At 37.2% G+C, this 22,934-nt stretch overlaps 1 protein-coding gene across 1 annotated transcript in view; it reads right to left on the bottom strand.

The window, feature by feature from the left end:
* TDRD9 (tudor domain containing 9) overlaps positions 1-22,277 on the bottom strand; it is a 45,208-nt gene extending 22,931 nt beyond the window's left edge. Inside the window, exons 1-17 of the mRNA XM_054286776.1 lie at positions 22,249-22,277; positions 21,577-21,798; positions 19,448-19,570; positions 17,049-17,129; positions 14,028-14,197; positions 13,381-13,384; positions 9,663-9,754; positions 8,814-8,872; positions 5,870-5,921; positions 5,648-5,732; positions 4,860-4,917; positions 4,203-4,307; positions 2,403-2,500; positions 1,915-2,046; positions 1,114-1,276; positions 968-1,031; positions 439-502 (exon numbers count right to left, since the gene is read on the bottom strand). Of these exons, the coding sequence (XP_054142751.1) occupies positions 439-502; positions 968-1,031; positions 1,114-1,276; positions 1,915-2,046; positions 2,403-2,500; positions 4,203-4,307; positions 4,860-4,917; positions 5,648-5,732; positions 5,870-5,921; positions 8,814-8,872; positions 9,663-9,754; positions 13,381-13,384; positions 14,028-14,197; positions 17,049-17,129; positions 19,448-19,570; positions 21,577-21,798; positions 22,249-22,275 (1,599 nt within the window). The 5' untranslated portion in view covers positions 22,276-22,277. The remainder of the gene's footprint in view (positions 1-438; positions 503-967; positions 1,032-1,113; positions 1,277-1,914; positions 2,047-2,402; positions 2,501-4,202; positions 4,308-4,859; positions 4,918-5,647; positions 5,733-5,869; positions 5,922-8,813; positions 8,873-9,662; positions 9,755-13,380; positions 13,385-14,027; positions 14,198-17,048; positions 17,130-19,447; positions 19,571-21,576; positions 21,799-22,248) is intronic.
* Positions 22,278-22,934: the final 657 nt, after the last annotated feature.

The raw sequence follows: 22,934 nt of genomic DNA, 5'->3' as shown, positions 1-22,934 counted from the left end.
GCCTTTGCTGTGCTGTCCCAGCTCTGACTCCCCCTGGAGGAACTGACCCCTGTCCATGGTACTGAGCCACCAAACAGCCAAGAGTACCAAAAAATAACACTTGCACAAAACCATCCCAAAGCCAAAGCTAAGAAGTTTGGAGAAAGGTCACCAAACTCATTCTGTATTAGAATTTACCAGTCCAAACTGTCCTAGGTTAAAAACTATCTACAAATATCACCACATCTCTGGCATTTCATTTTTGGCTATTAGAGTAGAGACAATTGGAACTTTACACAGTTGGACCAAGACTGCAAAAAACATCAATATGTAGCTATCAGTAATGTGATGTTTTTAACAACTGCTAAGTAAAGATGCTGCAGTGATCCTATAAAACTGAGAACCTTCATGCTGGTCTATCAGATTTCACTGTAATCTAAGCTGGAACAAAAGACTTACCCTAAATGCATTCAGAATTGCAATACAGTCACTCCTACTATTCCCAGCAAAAAACATTTTTTTCCTGTCAATACAAACAAAAACTATTAGCAACAATATGTTTTTCAAACATTGCATGTATTACACAGCTGAGTAACACCCTCCATGTCTTTAATAAACATGATCAATACACTTATTGTAATTACTTGTTCTTATTCACATATCCTCACTGAAGGAGATGCTCTGTATGAGCAGGATAATAATAAGTAATTGTCCTTGCTATTTAAAGAATCATTTTAATAGACACTGCAACATGAAAAAGGCAAAGCTGAAGAACCAGGCCTTGTGCTCAGCAGATGGTGAGTTAGGCTCTGTGATTTATGTTCCCAAATAAATAGATTCCAGTATCAGCTACTCAGAAAAGCTTCTTTTTGCATTTAGCATTTAAACAGAAAATCAGACTCATGAGATGGAAAATTATATTGAGAAATCAACTCTGCCCTCTGCTCTCAAATGTAGTTAGAAAGTGATGAAACATCTGGGGCACTACCTGTATGCATCAACATGCTTTTTGAAAGGTACTGCAAAAAAATTCCGCGAAGACAGCGCTGCAGCTACAACAAAAACAAATCAAAATTAAAACCTGCAAATCATCTGGTTCTAGAGAAATGTTCTCACATGTTTTCTTTCAGTTACCTATAATAAGGCACTCCTCTAAGCAACCAAAGACATGCCCAAGGACTATCAATTTTCCAAGATGCAGGTCCAGTGGCAACTGTGTCAGCACGGTTCCTAAGAAAGTCAGCTCACCATCATGCAGATCATCTTCTGTTTGCACAGAGGTTGTAAGTGCTCCAAGCTAGAGAAATTAAAATGCATTCACTTGTAAAGGTTGACTAAGTACACCTAAGACAATTTTTAAAGCCTGGCAATTTTGAAACCAAAGCTGCTACATATACTGGATATAAAGGTAAGTTACAAATGATGCAAATATTTATTTCTTATGCACTTTGGAAAAGATTAAAGTTTAATGCAATGAAGATTCTCCCTTATCATCTTTATAACTGAAAATCAAAATCACTATCTTCCTTGTACAGGTGAGAAGGGTATCTTCAGGCTGACCTCTATAAACCATAGGTTTTAAGAGTCTGGTTTTTTACTTATTCATAAACAATGTTGCTTACAAAGGTTTTTTGGTCTATTTCTCTGTTCTTTCTCACCATAGATGCTAGTCCTCAAAGAGTATCACTACCCCCTGATTAAATTACAATTGTGTTTCAAAGATTTAACTACAGAAATTATGCTCAAAAGCATGGTAACCCCACAAGAGACCAAGGCATGAAAGACTCTAGACAATTAATAATTGTCTCTAGACAATTAATATCTGAGGCTCCAGTTAAGACTGCTACTACCTTAAATACAAAGAAAACCACCTCTGCAGTACATTCCTATTACCCTGATTTTAACAACTTTAAAAGGATTTAAAAGGAAGCCTACCTCTTTCAGCTGAAGTATTGTACGTTCAATGTCACCCACACTGGGTGGAGAGAGAGCTGTTGCCAGCAAGGCTTTTGGTTCCCCCATATCAAGTTTCTTTAATTTTAAGACTGTAGATCCTAATGGACAATGCTGAAGGGAAGACAAGATTATTGTTACTCTCCTCTCATGGGAAGTGACAAAGTGTTTTATATGAAGAAGTTTACAATTTAGCAAAATCTGCAGTTAATTGTGTACAACAAGGGTTTGTTTTCTTTTGAGTGGACTACTTATTTCTAATCCACATCAATTTTACTGCTATAATTTATCTCCTTCTATAAGGAAACTATGTGGAATGATCTTTGTCAAAGAGTTATCAAGTTGAATCCTAGTCATTGCTATTAGTTATTAATAACTATTCCTATCATCTTCAGAGAAAGTAAAGGAAAGTTTCTCTGCTATGACTAAATGTATTAAAGAAAACCTAATCCTCAACCCAAAAGCCTTACCAGCATCTCAGGTTCTGACTTCTCTGGAATACAGTCTGCCCAGAAGTCCTTGCATATGAGCCTGTAACAGTAGCCTTTGGAAACACGTCCAGCACGACCTTCACATGAAAAAACAAATCACCAATTTGTAAATTGCGCAAGTTTTTCCCAAAGCCATCCATCTACAAAGCCTCTGGGCAGCTGAGCAGCACACGACAGCTGATGCTGCAGGCTGAGCAGTGCTCTGCTCTCTTGCAGCAGACAGGCCCAGAGGACACAGAAGGGTAGGACAAAAAAAATTTGCTTTCATAGGAGCAGTAACTAACAAAAGAATTACATAACTATTTCACTCAAACACCTCTTGCACATAACTGCCCTCAAATCAACAGCCATTTTTCTCAGTTGAACAGGCATTTCCTATTTGACTCTATAGCTAGAAAATCATCTTCAATATAAACAACTTTTAAGCTCCAATGATAAACAGCAAAACGTCTTTATGATCTACTATTTACAGAAAACACAATGACTCAGAAGTCTATCTTCACAAATCCAAACACCATTCACTTGAACCAACTAAAGGGTACCCCTCTCTGTGGGACACTCCACTAGTGTCCCACAGAGTGGGACTCATTTTTCAGGTCACAGTTTTAAGTCACATGCACAAGCCCAAGTCTTCTACACAGAATGCTACTTCTCCTGGTTGTTGTGACCTTTGCTGACCTGGAACCAAATGGAAATCAATCTGTATATTGGGGTTCATGGGTTCACAGTGAGGCCTTGGAAGGGGGTGGCTATTGTGGTGGCTTCTGTAAGAAGCTGCTGGAAACTTCCCCCATATCTGACAGTGCAAGGGTGTGAGGAAGAAGCAGCAGCAGAGAGAATGTGAGATGAACCAACCACAATCCCCAATTTCCATCCCTGGGTACCACCAGGGCAGAGAAGGCAGAGAAACTGGGAGTGAGTCCAAGCCTGGGAAGGAGTGGAGGGAAGCTGTTTAAGATTTAGCTTTATTTCTCATTAGCCAAGACTGATTTGTTTGGTAATAAAATGAAACTGATTTCCCCAAGCTAAGTCTGTTTTGCCTGGGATGGTAATTGCTAAGTGATCTCCCTGTCTCCATCTCAAACCCTGAGCCTTCTGTCATCATTTTTCTTCCTGTACAGTTGAGGAGAGGGGATAGAGCAGCTTTGGTGGGTGTCTGGCACCCAGCTGTAATTGTAAAGACCTCATAATACTTAAAAAATACAGTATTTTTAGATCTGAAAGCATGACTGCTATTAATTTATTTAGTATTATTTTTGACTGAAACTTAAAAAGATTTTGATATTTAAGAGGACTGTGTTACTAGAAGAGACAATATGGAATCTTATTTATCCTTGTGCTATAAACATTAGTGTAAACTAGAAACACTGCTATGGATATTTAAACTCATTAATAGTGACATACACACATGAAAGTTCTTTTTACTGCTGCACCTCACAAGCAGTTCATAAATACCTAGCAGTACATAGCCCCCTTTTCAAAAATAGTCTGTGATAAAACAATTGCTATTAAATCCCAAGGAATCCATAGTCTGTGAATTTTAATACTTTTCAGTAAGATACAAAACACTCCTGTGCAAATATACTTGAGAAAAAAAAAAAAATCATTCACACAGAGTTGTTTAATCCCATTTTTATACCCTGACATGGTAAAGACTTATCAAGTATTAATGGCCAAAACAATCCGTTCTTTTTACTATTAATACAAGAAAAAGCAATAAAGAATTGTTCATGAAGGTCAGCTTCTAAAATTCCTTTGCATTACCTACTTTCATCTTACCTTTTCTTTGATTACAGTTTGTCTTAGATGCCCAGCAAAGCCTCAAATTTTGGTAATTAGTCTCCTTATCGCAAAACAGAATTTTAGTCAAGCAGAAATCTATCACTGCAAATAAGAAAAAAAATTCCCCATGGCAGTAGAAATACACAAGAATAATCTGTATTATCAGAAAAGTCTGAATAACTTGAATAGCAATAAAAAGAACAACAGATTTATAAACAATAAGACCCAAGATATTCTGAATACTAAACAAATTGCTAACAGATCTTACTACATAAATAATAAATCACTGGAGATGACAATCAGTAAAAGGCAATCATTTCTGCATTTAGAAACCCTGTATGAAAAATTGCTTAAACTGATGCAATTATTTCAAAACCTAGTCATAATGTGATTAAAAACCTTAACTTGTGACATGAGGTCTGGCTCTGCTTGTTGCTGCATTTAAAATTACCCCTCAGTGAAGACTTAAACCAACCTCCCACTCAGTAGCTCTATTTGTTCATATATTCGGATTTCTCTGTTGTGAAAGAAATAATTCAACATGCCAACAGCAGTGCTTTGAACAGTGACATATCCTGGAAATCAAACCCAGCACAAGTATGAAAAATATTAAAAACACAGTGTATAGAGAATTAGAGGATTTAGACAACTTACCATACTTAACATCAGGAACTGTTACAGAGCTCTCAGCTACATTGGTAGCTAGAATAACCTGAGTTTTAAAGCAAAAAAATGAGCAAGGAATGCATAAACAAAAAATTACTTGCATTAATGCTTCTACATGAAAAATCCAAGTTGCTGTGACGAAATAGAAATGTAATGGCAACACAGCATTTCTGCTCTGTATAGTAAAAAACAGCAATACCATGCAAGGACAACACAAACCCCTTGTATTTTCTTGTTCTGAGCTCAAAAAAAGCATAATAATGTAGTGTGGCATTAGGACAGTGTAGAGGAAGAATGGAAATATTTCCCTGTGCCTTTGCTATAAGGAATCATCACACTATTGGCAGCAACACTCTCTAAGTGACAGCAGAGGGAGAAAACCAAGGCAGCAGTGACAATGTGGGGCACAAGGTGGGACACTCTCCCATACTGGGGCACTGCTTTGCTGTTCAGTGCCATCAGCAGCCCCTCCTGTTGTGCAGGTGCAAGAATCAACATGCACAAACCATTCTGAAGGATAAAACCAGCAGCAGGCAATAGCTTAAGGGTAACTTCCTCAAGTTACTGCACCTCTCTTGAGGTCTGCACACCAGTTAAAACAACAGCTTGCTAAAAAAAGCCATGAGTTTACACACTGAAAAACTGAAGTGCTCTGTCCTTATAAAAATGTTTGAGTTAGAACAGCTAATATTACATAAATACATTATTATTTGCTATTACTACTCTACCAAAAGATTTCACGTGCTTTAAAAAAGTCATGATTTAAAAATATTTACTTTTCTGTAACCAGGAACCGTAGCTGAAAATACTTTACTTTGTTCCTCCAATGTTGCACATGCATGAAGTGGGTACACTTGCCACCTAAAAAAAAAAATTTGTGAAATATTTACTGATGCAAGACACTTCTGTGCTAAATGCTATTATGCACTTGAAACTCATACAGCTGAAAAACTCATATTCAGGTTTAACTGAATTGAAACAAATGTGGTCTAACTTACCTTTGATATTTATCTGAGAGGCATGAGTGCATGTATCTTATTTCACCTAAACCTAGGGAAAAAGTAATCAGGAGTTTAATTTTTCATTTAGTCATGATGAACAATTCAAAAACATCAACTAATAACTGTCTGTCGTTATTACCTTTTTTTACCATATAATAAAATGGTAGAAGAATTAAACAGCAAATATAATAATAAATCTCTGTAAACCAGTGAGTCAATTTTTGGCATTAATTTTACATTTAAAAAAGATATAAAGGCCACTGGCCAACATTCCATTACTAGTCCTTGTTTCAGTTTCTTACAACTGACAACATATGCTGAATATCTGGTTTAGGCTAAATTTGTGTATTTCAGCCAAAACAAGTTCTTTCAAAGAGCAGAGCCAAGGTAAAAAAAAAAGCTATGTCTCTGTCTTAGCCATCTCACCTTTGGCCATTCCAGTGCCCATCTTTTGGGGTATGCATTTCACATCAGCCAGGGGAAATCTTATGACTAAGGGATTTTTTCTATTTTCCTGAATACCTCCACAGACAAACCCTTCTGAGAAGCTTAATTTACTTCTTACTGAGACTTCAATATCAAATGCCTCATTTTCAAAATCCTCTCTCTGAGTGAACTTCCATGGAGGTTGTTTTTACAAATAAAAACAACTAAAAGGAATTTGATTCATGTTTGGCAGAGCAGACTCTGCATCATCACTGTTAACAGTAATTATTAATCAGTCTAGTGATTACTGACTAGACACAGCAGGCAGCATCTGCTGACCAGCTTCAGAAGTGACAAAGGTGTCAGAATGAAGTTAGAACCAGTAACACAATCTATCTGGCAAACATACATGGATAGTAAGGAGAGCAAGGGCATGGAGAAGTGCAGAAGAAAATATGGAACAGAAAAAATGAGATCAACACCAGCAGAACAGATAAAATTAGATCATCTGGAACATATTCATTCATGTATGTTAAGAAAATTACTCTACAGTTTAACATGGTACTTTGTATCACCTGTTACTTAAAGAGAGGTGAGTTAAGGAACCAAGGAGAGGTGAGTACTGAAGAATACTTACCTAAAAAGAATCAGACTTGGTAGCATTACCAAAAAAATTAAGCAGTGGACAAGACAGGCAATTACAAGGGAAAACATGGCATCCTACTTGAGACAGCTGCAGCTCCTTTTGGAATCAGATTCTGCCCCATCAATGAGTTCCACAAAGTCACTGGACAAAAATCACTTAACAGCATCCTCAGCACAGCACTGCTCTTTCTGGCTGCTGCTGCACACTCAACTTCACAGGTCAGTGGGAGTGTTATTTTCAAGGTTCAAAATGCTATGCAATCATTAGCACTCAAAAAAAAAAATGAAGCATCTCAAGTCAACATCTTAAATGTGGATGTTAAATGTGTAAAAACAATCCAGAGCTCTGCCTCAGCTGCTGTGCTGTAAAGTGAGGACTCACCTCCCCTTTTCTCCAGTTCTGTATTAAAAATTTGTGACGAGAATTTCAAGGGGTGTTTGCTAATCCTGTGTTCAGGATCAGTCTTGAGTATCCAGTTTAAAACTAGACAAGGTCAAACACTGAACAAATAAAACACAAACCTGAGTGTACCAGCTTATTACCGCACAGGTTTTCACAAATTTACGTATTTAAACAAAAAAATAATAATAAAAACCCCGAAAAAAAACAAAAACAAAATTTAAAGGAACACCCCAAACCAAAAACCAAGCAAAGAACACAAACAAAAAAAAAACCAACTCAAGGTGAAAGATAAAGATTTCGGATTTAAAAATGCTAAGGAGTAATTCCAGACTGAAATGAAGCCTCAGAGGGGCTGAGAAAGCCTGAGAACACACCACACAAACACCAATATCAAAAGGCCAGAGGCAACAGATATGGTCTCCCAACCTTAATAATCACAAACTGGAATGGGCATTACATTGAAACATTGAAGTAGTTCCTTCTAGACATTAGTCTTATAGTGAAGGTAATTCCTGGAAAGGCAGCTCTAATGCCTTTTAGCTAGTGGGGAACGCTCTCCAAGGAAAGCTGCTCTGCAAGCGCAGGGTATCTTTCAGCTGGTGAGCTGGGCCTCCAGCCCCTGCCCTGGCATGCCTATTCCTAAGCTCAACACAGCAGGGAGATGACATTCATGAACATTTAACACATTTAAAATGTAAATCAGAAAGCCCTGGTAGGGACAGACTTCACTGTGTCCAAGGAACAGCTGCCCTGGACTTCAATGTGACTCTCCACTTGAACATAACCAAATCTTTTCCAAGTTTTCAAGTAACAAATGTTCATCTCATGAAGTAAAAGAATACTTGAAACCACCAGGTAACAGATTTATGATGTTCAAGAAAACTACTCTGCCGGCCAGTTACACTGCCTCTAAAATCCAGTTAGTGAGTTTAACTAAGAATGGCAGTCAAAACCAAAGCCTACAATAATTTCTGTGCAAGACAACTGAGGTTTTGCTCTCTACAGAAGACTACATGTACAGCCAGTTTTCTGATCAATAATCTCTATGTCATCACGTGTACTTTTGAGCATGCCAACCACACCAACCAATGTACATGGAAAGAAAAACGGGAATTTGAGCTTTTACAACAATTTAAATGAAGACCACACTATATGCAGATAAGAAAACACCTCTAAAAGAGTCCTAGGAGCTTCATCCAATAATTAACAATTGCACTAAAAAATTTAGCAACTGCATTTCTGTAGTTTAACTACAGAATTAATTTTATTATTTTTAAAATACATAACATCTTCATTTTTGACTCACAGCTTTTCCAATTATTGCCACAATTAAACCAGTTTCCAAGAAAAAATGCCCAAAGAGACCTCATTTAAGTATGTGTTTAATAAATCCCTGGAAGAAGTGCCAGCAGGAAGCTCATTAGATGAAAAATAACAAAAAAGAAAGTTATTAAGACATATACTCACCAGGTAAAAACACGAGCACGCTGCCACGTTCCAGTGTACCACTGAAATTCTTTTTCTCCCTAACAAGAAAACACAGCTTCATTAGTTTTACAGTCTCAATCTACCTCATTACCCCAAGTTATTTTATTCTGGAAGAACAAGCAGAAGTGCACACTTTTTGTAGCATGAATTATTTAAACTTCCTGAAGAAATGAAATTTCAACCATTATTTTCAACTATGCTTTCTGAAAAATGCAAGATATAAACAGTAGAACCAGAGCAATAAATTTAGTGGTTTTCTTCAAAACTATGACAAGACAAACTTTCTCATTCTGCAATGAAAATAATCAGAATTAGGTTACTTAACACACAGTGTTGGAAAAAATGGTAGAAGTAACTTTATTCCATTATCAGATGTAATATTACATCTTCAGATACTAAACATCAATTTACAAAACACAGAGCAGTAAAATCCATTATTTACTTATTTCACATGACATTAAGGCATTAAACAGCCAGTGAAAATTAATGCCTAGCTTTTATCCTTTTTTCCCCATAAAATTATGCATATTTTTGTTACACTATAAAACAGCATCATTTATATTTATATAATTCTTGATCTAAGTACTCCTCAGCTCTGGTCTACAGTAAAGAACTTATGTTCCATATGACATAGCTGCCCTGAATAGTCATTCATGCTTCAGGGCATGAAGTGCACTTTAGGAACACTGGGTACAAATCAAACAAATATGTAAAATATTGGGCAAGCAAAAATTAAGTTTCTACTAATAACTATGGACTCTGCTGCTGCTTAATTAGCTTCTCATTTCCCCAAGAGCCACTGATTCCAGATCTTGAACTGCATCTTACCCATGGCTCCTCTTCTCCAGCTCATCAAATGACTGAATCAGAGCCACTGCCACTTGATACATTTTCTGTTCGATCACTGGCTGCCCAAGGCTCTGAAGATGAAACTGTTTGAGGAGAAGGAGGTTAACACAGTATAACTGGCTACAAGACTGTAGTTCACACATGTATTTCAATTTCTCAAGTGCTTGCAATTCAAACTGATCCTGTACAGAAGAAGCAACTTCACCTCATGCACTCATTACCTTCTAAAAAGACTTTTTCTTCAAGCATCCTACAATTTTAATGCTGAAGAAATACTTGTGATATTTGCCTACTTAAGCACCAGCCCACCCTCCATTCATTTGCAGAACATGCCCCTTATCCTGAAGTGTCAGGCACATGGGAATTGATCAGAACTCTTGGGAACAGGGTGACAAGGAGGAATTTGTGTAGGGAAGGCAGAGTGCTGCTCACAGCTGCTACCACACAGAGCTCTCTACCTGCCTGCACATAAACCACGTAATCTCCTTCAAATTTCTCCTTTAAATTGTTTTTGCATTTAATGGGTTTTGTGGTTTTGGTCACACCCTGTCAAAGAATTACTGTTCTACTGTACTCAACAAAACCATGGTGATCCTGCCTACACTGTTTTCCGGCATCCTGTAAAAACTTAAGGCTTCAGTATTTAATAACACAAACCATCAAGTCTTCAGAGCAAAGACAGTAACTAAATCAATTTTCAGTTTTATGCTTAATGCTATGAAAAAAGTCTATATAGCATTACATGTTTTTCTCTTGTAGGGAACATGGCTTTTGATCATCGCTCACCTTTCATTCTGCTCACCAAATCACAGATCACTTAACTATTTAAAGTATTAAAATAAAATTAGTAATCTTTCTACCAGTTTCCTATTGTAAAGGAGCTCATGCCAATCACAAAAGCACAGCTCCTAGCACCAATCTGGAAACACTGATTTACATCAGCATTTGCCACTGCAACCTCAGTCCTCAGCTTGACTAACCAAGGAGAAACCTTAAAAATACTTGACTGTTTTCTTCAGTGATTTTTGCCATAAAATATGTGAAAAATCTAAGCAAGTTATCTCTTCTGGGCTGCTCCAACATAAGATTTTTTGGTTTACATTATCCCTGCTTAACTAACTGTCAAATTTGTCTTTTCAATTTTGCTACTGACCGTACCTTTAGCATTCTCTAACAGGACAAGGCTCCCACATCACTCCCCATAAAAGGTAACAATGTGACAAACAGCAAATCCAAACCCCAGTCAGACCTGACTGAAACAATACAACACAATCAGAACAGCTTTTGACGGCAGCTCACTACCTTCCACCAGCACTCTGACTCTAGTTCCATGGATATGTCACCTTTGCAAGCCAAAAATGGGTTGCATTTTTGCATTTTCCTTCCTTTCTTAAATTTCCATTTCATATCTCTACCACTATCCAGAACAAAAGGCAAATATTTATACATCCAGCTTGAAAATTGCCTATAGATAGAGCCTTCATGCATTTTTCATGAAACCTGTGTTTCAATGATTCCTTGGGGCTTAGAGATCACTGGTATGACAAGATCATTATTCTGTTAAACATCCAGAACAACATGTTTACCAAGCCCATTATGCCACAAGAAAAATAAACTTGGTTTTTGTAAGCCCATGCTCACAAATTGAGCAGCACACCTACAAGTGACCCAGTATCTGGGCAAGGGTAAGCCAGTGCTACACTGAAAAATGTTTCTCCCATCTTTCTCCTTTTATTTTTATTCTTTCCTACAAATGAAGTAATTCAAGTAGAAAGCTTTGTCTTTGATTCAGCTAGATGTCTGTCTAGCCACAGCAGAGGGCTGACTGCAAACATGCATACAGAAAAAAAATAATGACTGGCATTTTTGGTCATCTTCCAAATCACCACAGCATCAATGAACAGATAAATTATTCAAGTCAAAACTACTCCTAAAAATTTTATTTTCAAGCACAGTTTTAAAACATTATCACATGCAGAAATGAGTGATGTATTAAAGCCAAGCGCTCTGCAGGATTCATGGAAGAATTCTACAACTCTAGAGTAAAATCCAATTATTCTAAGATTTTTTGAGAAGGGATGAAGATATACGCCTCACAGCCAGAGACAATTACAAGAGACAATTACAAACAACTAAATTGATTTTCACTGAGATGCTTTGGGAAATGACTGAAGATTTATGTAATGTAGTTTTACAGTTATTAATTTTAAAATCAAAAGTAAACTTAGAAAAATTCTGTTTATCTAAAGAGCAATGACTGCATTTACTTTTAACTGCAGTGTTCCTTTATGTAAATTTTACAGGCTTTTAGAGGTGAAAATAAACCATCAAGAATTAAAGCCTGAAGCCTGTACCTCAGGCACTTATCTAACTGATTTAGATTTTAGCATGATGAAAGATGTGCCTCAGCCTCCATATGGCAGCATTAACTCATTAACTGTCTTAATACTCACATTCCACTTTCATTTTATTAGGATGTTACACAAACCATCTTAGACTGTCCACATTTTAATTCTTTAATTGTAACTGGAATTCAGAGAAAATCTTCACACACAGCACCATAAGGAACAAGATCCAGACCCAAGAATCAGTGCTTCAGAATTCAATTTCATCCTTTTTTAATATAGATATTAAAAAAAAAAGAAAACCAAGAACACTTATGTGCTTCTATTGTTGCCCTAAGCCACAAGAAACATCTTGGACAAACATACTGTCCTCATCTTGCTGAAAAACAGAATGGCTATAGATAGGACAACACAAGATAAAGAATCAGATGAAAACTTTAAATAAAAAGCACAGATAAAATAAAAAAGAGTATAAAAAGGGCTAAGCACTGAAGCAGTTCCTTTGTTCGTGATCTCTGAGGTGAAAGTTGTGCAAGCTGACAATCAGCTCCAAGTGCAGCTATGACAAATCAAATTTGACTGAAGGAAACTTCTTACTCAATTTCCTGGTTATCTTTTTGTTGTCATCATCAAAAATCTTTTACAAAGCCCCATGTATTACATAATCTCCTCTCTACTATCTGACTGTGATACTAATGTACAAATGCTGATGGGCCAACTGCTATAAGCAGCTGAGTTTGTTCCTTTGCTTGCATTAGAACTTCAATGGTTGAAGCCTTTTATTTTACCTTGCCTCTGCTGAAGCATAACCAATGCCAGTATGTACAGATACTGCATATGTGTACAGCATAAGCAATTCTTTTCTTCTGGGCTTCCTATTTTATTTCACTATTTTATTTTCTGCAGAACTGATGGATAAAAGCTAAATAATAATAGTGTGTTCCCCCCACTGGTGCTTTTTAAGTGCATGCCCCATCTCCCTCATTGTAATAACAGTCTAACAGTGTTTTGCATTATCAAAACTGACCAATAATCACACCCACACCCCAGTTATTTTTAGACTGGGTATCATAATACAGCCTGAGTGCATTTGTTGTACTCTGCTTTAACCTGTTTATTTTGCCTTGAACCATAATATTGAAAGAGCTCACTCAAGTGAATTCCTACCCAGCTGTTTTTCAAATGTAAAACAAACTCCTATTATAAAACCACAGAAAGCAGATCACACATTTACATCCATTCCTTCATTATCTGATCTCTACAGAGATACCTGCTATGATGTCAGAAACTCTAAAAACAAAATATACAAAGTACATTCTGTGCAGTTTACAAGCTAGGTTGATAAAGCAAACATATCTTAGCCAGCACCTACTCTCCTTAAGCATCAGAAAAGGAGTTCTCCAGCACAGCCCTCCTGGGATCTGAGAGGTATCAGTGATTTTAACATGCTTTCATTACTCACAATTACACATTTGCCATGGTGGCTTAAATGGTTACAACAGAAATGGGCTCAAAACTACTGCATAACATTTCTGGCACTATTAAAAAAAAAGAAAAGAACCAGAACAGGAAAGCCTCAGCTGATAGAGAAGCCAATTTGATAACATCAAAGTTCTAATCAAAAATGATTGCTTTCTCTTCATTTCATTGCACTTTGTGCCTTTGATACATAACAACAATATGAACCAACCCAGGAAATATTCCCTGATTTTGTCAGCTATATTCAAACAGATCTCTAAATCTATTTATGTTACTTTCCACACACTCTTTTACACTGTTTACTTTGAATGCAACTATCAAACAAAAGGCCTCATCCTACTGAAACACTTGTTTCATGAAATAAACTAGTCTGCTCTTAAAAAGAATCCTGTTTTATCATCATCTATTAATTCTTACCTATAATTGTAATATAAAAGTGTCTATATGTCATTTTATTACACAGTTTTCAAGTGATTATTCAAATTTCTTATTATGTCAAAAGAAATTAAATTATATTTACAATACCTGTATATCAAAAATGTGCTTCAAATCATCAAGATAATATTCTTCAACTGCAAAAGGTCTGCCTTCCACCTTAAATATGCAGACTGGATTCAAGCCATAATGAACTGGAAGTGCAAAGTAATCAGCTAATTCTTTAGAGTTGATGGAAGCAGACATCAATATAATCTGTTAAAAAAAATATAGAGCAGATGTAAAGCATTAATTTTAACACAAATTGTCCTGTTACATGGGACTCTCCATTTCCTCCTCATGTTAAATGATCTAATTCTGGTTACTACAGATATGTAACCTAAGGATATTTAAGACAATCAAATTAAATGCTTAAGATACCCTAATGAGCACATGGAGAGAGGCAAGCACCTGTAAGAGAATGGCTCAGGCTAGAATGCCTAGGGCAGACAACATGGTGAAAATTCAACCAAAAACATACAGTACTTTTGATAAAGATCTCACCACCACCCAAACCAGAAATGCTGTAGAACACAAAAGCATCCCCCCCTTACAAAATGACAGGAAGGCAAACTAATGAAGATTGCGTTGTACCATTGTGCTCAGGCACAAGGAACACATGGAAAGGGCAGGCTAAACCATGAAGTTTTCCAACATGATCCTGAAAGGAGAAATTTGAAATGACATAATTCTGCAAATATATGAAATCTGTCCCACTACAGCATGGACTGCCTCATGGCTCCACAGATAGTGACTCACCTATGCCAGGGCAATAGGCTAAATGTAACCTTCTCTGAAGGCTATCCAAACCAAATCCAATCTAAATCTGCACTTACAGGCAAGGAATATTAAACTATCCCTTCTTCTAGACAACCTTTGTAATCTGGACTCTAATCTGTGTGGAATCCTTCCAAAGGGGAAAGAAGTGACAGATTCTGTACAGGTGTGCCTGAAGGGTCACATAACTGAACCAAAAGTTTGATGTAACTCCTGAAGCAAAAATCCAACAAGCACGAATCACCAACGTGGCAGATGAACACATCAGAACAGATGGTAATCAAAGAAGACAGCACAAGATCAAGCAGTCCAAAACCACTTGTACAACACAGATATGTCTAAAGACCCCCTAGATGATACCAAGAACTGCTACTAGTCACCATGGAAACTGCACCATTTGGTTTGACCCAATAGAGCCACTCTCGGTCTCAGGTTTTCTTTCAAAACCCTATCCCAGCAAGATCAACCTCAGAACAATCCAGCTTCTGCTCTGTGATCTAAAAATAATAATCTGCAGCAGCCATCTGCTAGAAAATCCAGCATCATTTAAACCGGTCATTTCAGCAGGTAGATCTTGTCCTCAGTACACCAGAATCACTCAACTAACTCCTGTCAGTTGATGCAATGTTGAATTACCTGCTGCTTCTGAGGTCTGCAACTTCCAAACTAGGAAACTAACAGGTCACATGCATTTCATACCGCCCTGAGTTAAAAATGTTTTATTTCCTCTCTTAAATAAGGCTCCTTGCACCCTTTTGTTTCATGAATACAGGGAGATGGAAAGAGAACCTTGCATTTTCTAAATGAATTGGCCGCATCAAAGCTCCCTCGCTTTACAGTTTTTTCAGAAGGGGATGAAAAGGAATGAAGTAGGAGACAATGGGCTTAGGATATAAATTCAAACTGAATAGCCCATTCCACTCTGCTCAAGGCCAGCAAGTGAGATCAAGAGTTCCCCCTTCTTCAACATAAAAAAAACTCAAAGGGACAGCCCTCCACTCTCCCAAATATAGGTCTCTCTCAGATTTGTACAATATTAAAAAACTGTCATCTGCAGAAACAACTGCAGAGAATGATATAAAGGGGATAAAATTTTCCAGTGACAATTTCAAGAGACTGAAATGGAACTATAGAGAAAAATGAAAAATTTGTCAGGAACCTCTTAAGAAAAATGTTTTCTAACAGAAAAGATGACAGGGCCTGTAGGGATTCCTGCCATTGAAACCAACCCAATAATCAGAATAAAGGGCAAACTTCTCACAAACTCAGTTTGATCAAATTATTGCTCTTCTCTGTAGGCAGAGCCAAGTGCTAAAAAAGGCTGAATAGTTTCACATAACTGTCTCTAAACCTAAAGACAAGAATTTTCTCCAAAATCTAAACCAGCATGAAAAGGGATAAAAAGTGAAAGATGTTAAGTGCACAGCCATGTCCTATGCCAAATGAAAGGGCCCTTTCAGTGACAGCATGTTTGGAAGACCTAAAGACCAAGTTTGAATCAATGTGATGGACTGCACAAAAGAACACATCACTCCTTCCAATGGCAACAAAACCAGCCAACCTAGACTTTATTTTGAACAGAAAAAAAAAATCACATTAAACTATTACCTTGAAGCACTTAAGAGACATGCAGTCTCACAAAGTATCTGTAGTCCCAAATAGATGCACAGCAAGATAGTGACTCAGCCTAACTCCCATCACTTTTTCTTCATTTCTAATATTTCAGGAGTTCATTACTTTGAGACCCCAAAGACCAAATATGTCGTGCTAAATGTCTGTGAACTCTGCTTTAGTACAAAGCAGAATTGCCCAACATGCAGAGAACAACCTCAGTCAAATTTTACGACCAGTTCTGCCCAGAAATTACAGTACAGCATTTCTGGTCTTTTGCTATTTCTTCAGCTATGCTGTCCCACTTAAACAAAAAGGCTCAGTATTTCCAGGAGTTAATGCTACCATTTTAACCAAGAAAAAGCACTGCCCTCAATACCCAATATGTAATTCTAGTCAAATATCCTTTGTGCATTTTTAGCCTTAAGCAGGCTTTAGAAACTAATGCATTTTAACATGAGGGGGAAAAAAAAAAGAAGTCTCTCAGAACACATTACAGCAGCCAGGAAAAGAATGCCCCTTAGCTTGCTTACTTATGAGGAGTGGCAAACTAAAAAATATTTTGGTAAAAAGTAGTAACATAGCAATTTGTGGTAAATTCTTTAAAATAGGGCCTTCATAGATAAAAGACATGCAACAATTTTCTGGCAAGAAAAAGCAGAATTCAGGTTGAACCCACCTTCACATTCTGTGAATTTGTACACAACAGCTTACGGGTCACCAAGAGCAAGAAATCAATTTCTTCTGTACGCTCGTGCACCTGGAAGACATTATCCACAATTTAATTTCCATTAATTCATCCTCTTCCTTTTGACAATCTCTTACTTTCCTACTCAATTTTATGCTTTATTTTTGTAACTTGGAATAACAATACATTTTCACAGAAGAAAGCACACACCTTTTGAGCCTAGGCATGCTAAGAACACTTGAAAATCCCAACAAGAGTCTTCAGATGACTACAGAACCCTTTGTGAAAATTATGTCACTCTAAATCTAAGAAAATCTAAAATAATGACTAGAAAGTCAATCTTGAGCTCTAACCACTGGTTGTACCAGAGCTGACAGTAACAGATGAAGTCTGTGATACTGATGCTTGGTAAATCAACTATATTGTTAAGATCCCAAATGATCCAGGGACTGTTTTGGTTTGTCTGAAAACTAAGCAAATCAAATAAATGTGCCTCATTCCTAATGGCTTCCAGCTATGATCCAATACACAACTGCTTTCTAAAACATTCATTTACAGCCAATTCTTTATATATCCTGGCACCCAAGCCTTCTGCCTGCTCCTTACAGTAAATACTTCTTCCCAACATTTTCCATGAAGACCATATCCCTTTCTTCAATTACAGTTTAAATATTTTAAGTGCAGCAGCTTTTTCTGGAGTTCAGCCTTCACAAGTCAACATTCATGTCCTGGAGGCTAATTAGCACATTGTAATATAATGTAAAGGTAAGACTTATATTCAGTGCTGTCCTATTACAAAAACTAATTTAGCTAAGATAGTTTTCAGGCTGACAGTAAGGTCTTGCTATGAGAACCAAGATTTTTGGTCCTAGTTTGTTTAAGTATGGTCCTAAATGTCTGCAGTACACTGAGAGGGATGAGACCTGCAGTTAAAAATATTGTGGAGAACATTCAGTTTTTAAAAACAGTGACTGTGGACTCAAGATCACAATCTCTGTATTAGGTGTGGAGGAAAAGGTGGCATATGAGCAACAGGAGGGACCAGAACCCTGGCTGGGGAAGAAAAAAACCAACACAGTCTTGACAGAGGGATGCTTCTGAAAGAAGTGGTACAAACCAATAACATTAGTTCAAATTACAGCTCCCAAGAAAACAAAGTTTGAAAAACTTCAACCTCGGCATAAACCCATTCTCCTGGGAAAGGGGCCAGAAAACTTTATTCATTCATTTTCATATATAATGAATAAATCTTAAAACTAAAGAAACAGTAACACTTTATGTGTGTACCTTCTGTGGTTCAGCTTTTGAATCTACATTTAACCTAAATTTCCTCACTAAAAGAAATATTATGGTTTCCAACACTCTGCTAATACACTCGAGTGCTCAAATATTTTCCATGAAGGCACTGATACAATTTGTTAGGCTCTGGGGGTTTTTTGTTGTTTTTCTGTTTGAATGAAGAATTAAATTTTCCTTATACAAAAATGTAACTACTGGCTCAATCTTTTCCAGGTTTCCAGTGTACCATCTCAGGTACAGTAATGACAGCCTTGTTACTGTAATAGTCTAACGGTACACTAACTATTGTCTCCCTGATCCTCAAATATCCAAGAATTAAAGTAGCTCTCAGCTACACTGCCAGTCACAGGTTAAAAATTAACAACAGTACTTATAAAAAATACAAGCTAGAATAAAACACATACACACAAAAAAATACCCCAAAAAAATACCCCCAACCAATCAACCCCTCAAAAACCCCAAACCACTAAGTCCTCTTCTGTATCCCTACATCCCCAAGATGTTGTACATCCTACATGAGATTCACATTCATGATCTGTGACAGCACAATTTCACATCTGACTATGATTAAAAGTCAAATATTGCTTTCCATATAAAAGAAGCATATACACGTGTAAAAATATACAAATTACAGGTGCATTTTCTTTAGCTTCTTAGTGAAGTGACAGCAACAATAATGAATCCTCATGAGTGAGCTGTACCCACAACCAGGAGACAGAACTTTCACAGGGATATTTTTCAGGACATCCCTGAAGAATAAAGACATTTTAATATCCTAGTAAGTGAAAAATAGCTGCCTCCTCCTGACAGTCCTAGCTGGGCAGGTTCGTGAGCTCCACAGGACTGATTTCAAAAAACATTCCAAGGCACCGATATTAAAAATTAAGGACTCCCAAAAACCCCCCCCACACCTTCAATTCCAAACTTGGTGCTCAAAGGAATGCAGACAAGCCTATTTCAGCAAGTGTTACCTTAGACAACTTATATAAAATACTTTTAAAAGCAGATGTCTGCATTTCTCTTTTCTTGTGTGGTAAGAGAAAAAAGAGGTTTTATTATTATGAAGATTAAACTTACTCCCAGCAACTTACTTCATCAATGAAAATGTGTGTGAACTGAGTTAGGCTCCTGGCAGAAACGATTTTCTGAAGAAGAACTCCAGTTGTCATATACAGCAACCTCGTCTCCTTTGTTGAAACGTTCTCTAAACTTAACTAACAAGAGTAAGAAAAATACACACTAGCTGAAAACATATTTATTGTAGTTACAGAAGCATGCACATGAAAGAACTCCAAAGTCAAACACAGTGTAAAGTCATCAAAATTATTTACTCCCACTTGAACAAGTCTCCACACCAAAATGGTCTTACCAGAACCAATTAACTGGTTTTTCTTTGGGAGAAATTTCCAAAACATTTAAAACTCCTAAGTTTTATGAAGCGACAAAATTCCTTGCTGGGGACTTTAGACTGAGAATTCTTCAAAGACTTCTGAAGGTACATTCATACACCATCCTTTCCATTGATATAAAGAGCAAGAAAAAGATTTTGCCAAAATGTAGTTTGCTTACCAGATGGGAAAGGAAAGAGGTTTAAGTTATCACCAAGACCAGGCAACATACTCCTGAGAGAAAGGTTCTACAACCCAATATGAAACAGATTTTTGATTTCTAACATACTTGTGTACCTTTAGCCATCTCAGGTGTAACCTGCCCTGGCAGGCAGAGCTGTGAGCACCTTGTGCAGCTTTGGATCAGCCCAGAGCAGACACAAGTGCACTCCACCATTTCCCTCTGCTTCTGCTCAGCTCACACCAGTGCTGGTGAGACAAGCACTGCACATCCACACACACTGTCCTGAAGACAGTCTGGAAGCACAGTTTCATTTTAAGTCTTTGAGACTCAATAGCCTAATGAATCAATGTAGCAATTTAATAACAAACTAATTTAAAGTACCAAAAACCACAAAAGCTTTCCATATAAACTACTTTGAAGCAAACAACACACATAACCGTCTTGGTTTTTGCTGGGATAGAGCTCACTTCTTAGTAGCTGGTACAGTGCTGTGTCTTGGGGATTTAGTATGAGAATAATGTTGATAACACAAGTGTTTTGGTTATTGCTGTCATGTTTATGATGTGGCACAGAAGAAAACAGACATGGGAAAAAAAACAGAAAACAGACGAAGCAAAAGCCTGACATGTAAGAGTTCATGTTATGAACAGCTCTGCCACTCTCAGTTAAAAATCAAACCCCTTCAGACCTGCAAACTATACAAAATTAGATTTAGGGGTAACAAAGAATACCTAACACACCTAAAAGGCACTATATGTAGTATATTAGGAAGTAACCTAAAGCTGCAGACCTATGAAGAAACAGCAATCTCTAAATGCACGCTAGCAAACACATACATATTACCCTAAGTGCAAGAAAGAAAGGAGGAAACAACAAGAAACAGAATGAAGCAGAGGGGAAGAAGAGCCCAGCAAATACTGCTCTGAGCAAAGCACTCCAGAAGCAGAGAATTCTCCATGAACTGTCCCACTCAACAGCAGTGTGAACCCCCTGGCTGAGGAACCAGAGCAGCTCATCCAGAGACAGCTGTGGCCAAACCAACCATGAAACCATCACTGCAGCTCAGTGTGGCTGCTGACAAGGAGCTGATCAGAGCACCAGGACCTGTGCCAAAAGAGCAATGTGGCATCAAGTTTAAAGAGAGGGACAGAACTGGGCTTGAAGGTGAGCAGAACAAAGCAAAAGGAAGAGACAGATTTAAGAGGAAAAACTAGTTTGAGTTTTTCACATGTTAAAAAAGAACAACAGATTGTTTACAGAAAAACCTGGTCATATATGCATTAAAGTGCTGACAGAGCTGACAAGTAAATGCAGTAAAGTCAAACAGATAGTATATTAATTAAGGAGCTGAGGGGAAAGATGACATAACATAGTTCTCCTGCAACAATTTCAGTGATTAATAGTGTGGACATGTCTGACACAGGCATCTATTTTCTGTTGGAGTCCCACCAGGATTTACAGTTGTTCAAATGTACAAGTTGATTTAATTACAATCATTTAGCAGGAGACAGATAAAAAACAGCAATTCCACTTTAAAAGCAGATTCTCTAACATTTCTTCAGTATGTCAGATATGTTTAAAAGTAAGCAAAAAAGAATATACAGTACTTTTCAATGCATTTTTAAATACAATTTGGATTTCCTCATACCTGGTATCCTACAAATCCCCCAAGTGTCCATGACCTTTCCTTGCTAATCCACCTGGCAAGGCTGCTGGCGCTGATTTTGCGAGGCTGCGTAACAGCAATGTTGCAGGGCATAGACCGGCTCATGCAATAATCCAAAATATACTGGGGAATCTGGGTGCTCTTTCCACTGCCAGTCGCTCCTTCCACAACCACAACTGAATTGTTTTGTATGAGAGACACTATCTGAAACAATTTTTCAAGAAAACTTGTAAGTATACAAGTTTTAAAAGATACAAAGAACTCAAACATATAAAAATTCAAAACAGGTTTCAAACAGATTTGAAGTATCAACAGCTTCCAAGCCACAAAGCAAGTTTCTTTAGAACACTGTGCCATCTTTTCTATCAGAGATAACTGGAATGCTACAGGGCATTAGAAGATGACAGAAAAGAATAAGGGCACACAGCCATGTACATATTGTACATGAATACCTATGAAGTGTAACAGCAACGTTTCTTCCTCTAAGAAGTTTGATGCAATGGTTTTGTTAAAAAAACCCAGAAGTTTTGTACAGCGTTTAAAACAGGAATGGGAAATTACCTTTCAAAAACAACAGAAACAAACTAACAAAAAGAAACACCACAAAACATTATTTTCAGCTTTATTCCATGAGAGAAAGTAAACTGACATTACCTTTTCCCTGTGTTTGGCTGTAGGCATATCCAAATATTTACACTTACTTATTGGTAGAGAAATTGAACCACTTGATCCACACTGAGACAATGAAGTACCTAGGCACAAAAATAAACAAGAGTAACATTTCAAGAGAGAAAGGAAAAGACCAGCAGGAGATGACGACGACAGTATTTGGAAGCCTAACTTCTCTAAAATGTGAACCACATACTTTAAGTATTAATAGAATAATTTTTTTTTTTGTATTAGTAGACTGAAGAGATTTTCTGTATTTATGCACCTGCTGTTTTACTGGGAGCTTAGCTCTGAAAAACATGGCTTCTTATGTTGAAAGCACAATCAGTGCAAAGGATGCATACAACTCCATAAATTTGTCTCTTAATTTAAAAAACTGGATTTTTGCAGTTTGCATTACAACTGCCAATTCTATCTGTATACCCTAGAATTTTTACAAAACTGAAAAAATATGCCTTATTCAGGTACCCATGTTGTTTCCCTTAAAGTCTACTGGATTCACAGTACAAAATAACCTGTAATAATTTGACACGAACACCATTATATTTCTACCGCTTGGCCATTAAAATGTGCTAAGCACCATAATGACCTTTCAGTGTGATACACTCTGCAGTCTCTTGGCAGTAATTCCCTATTAGCACTGGGTAATACAGAACAAAAATCTTTCAGTG

Source organism: Melozone crissalis, unplaced genomic scaffold (genome assembly GCF_028551555.1).
Source record: "Melozone crissalis strain CALT ecotype California unplaced genomic scaffold, PUWL_Pcris_2 ptg000056l_1, whole genome shotgun sequence".
NCBI classification, from domain to species: domain Eukaryota; kingdom Metazoa; phylum Chordata; class Aves; order Passeriformes; family Passerellidae; genus Melozone; species Melozone crissalis.
This window is presented reverse-complemented; position numbering and strand designations above follow the sequence as displayed.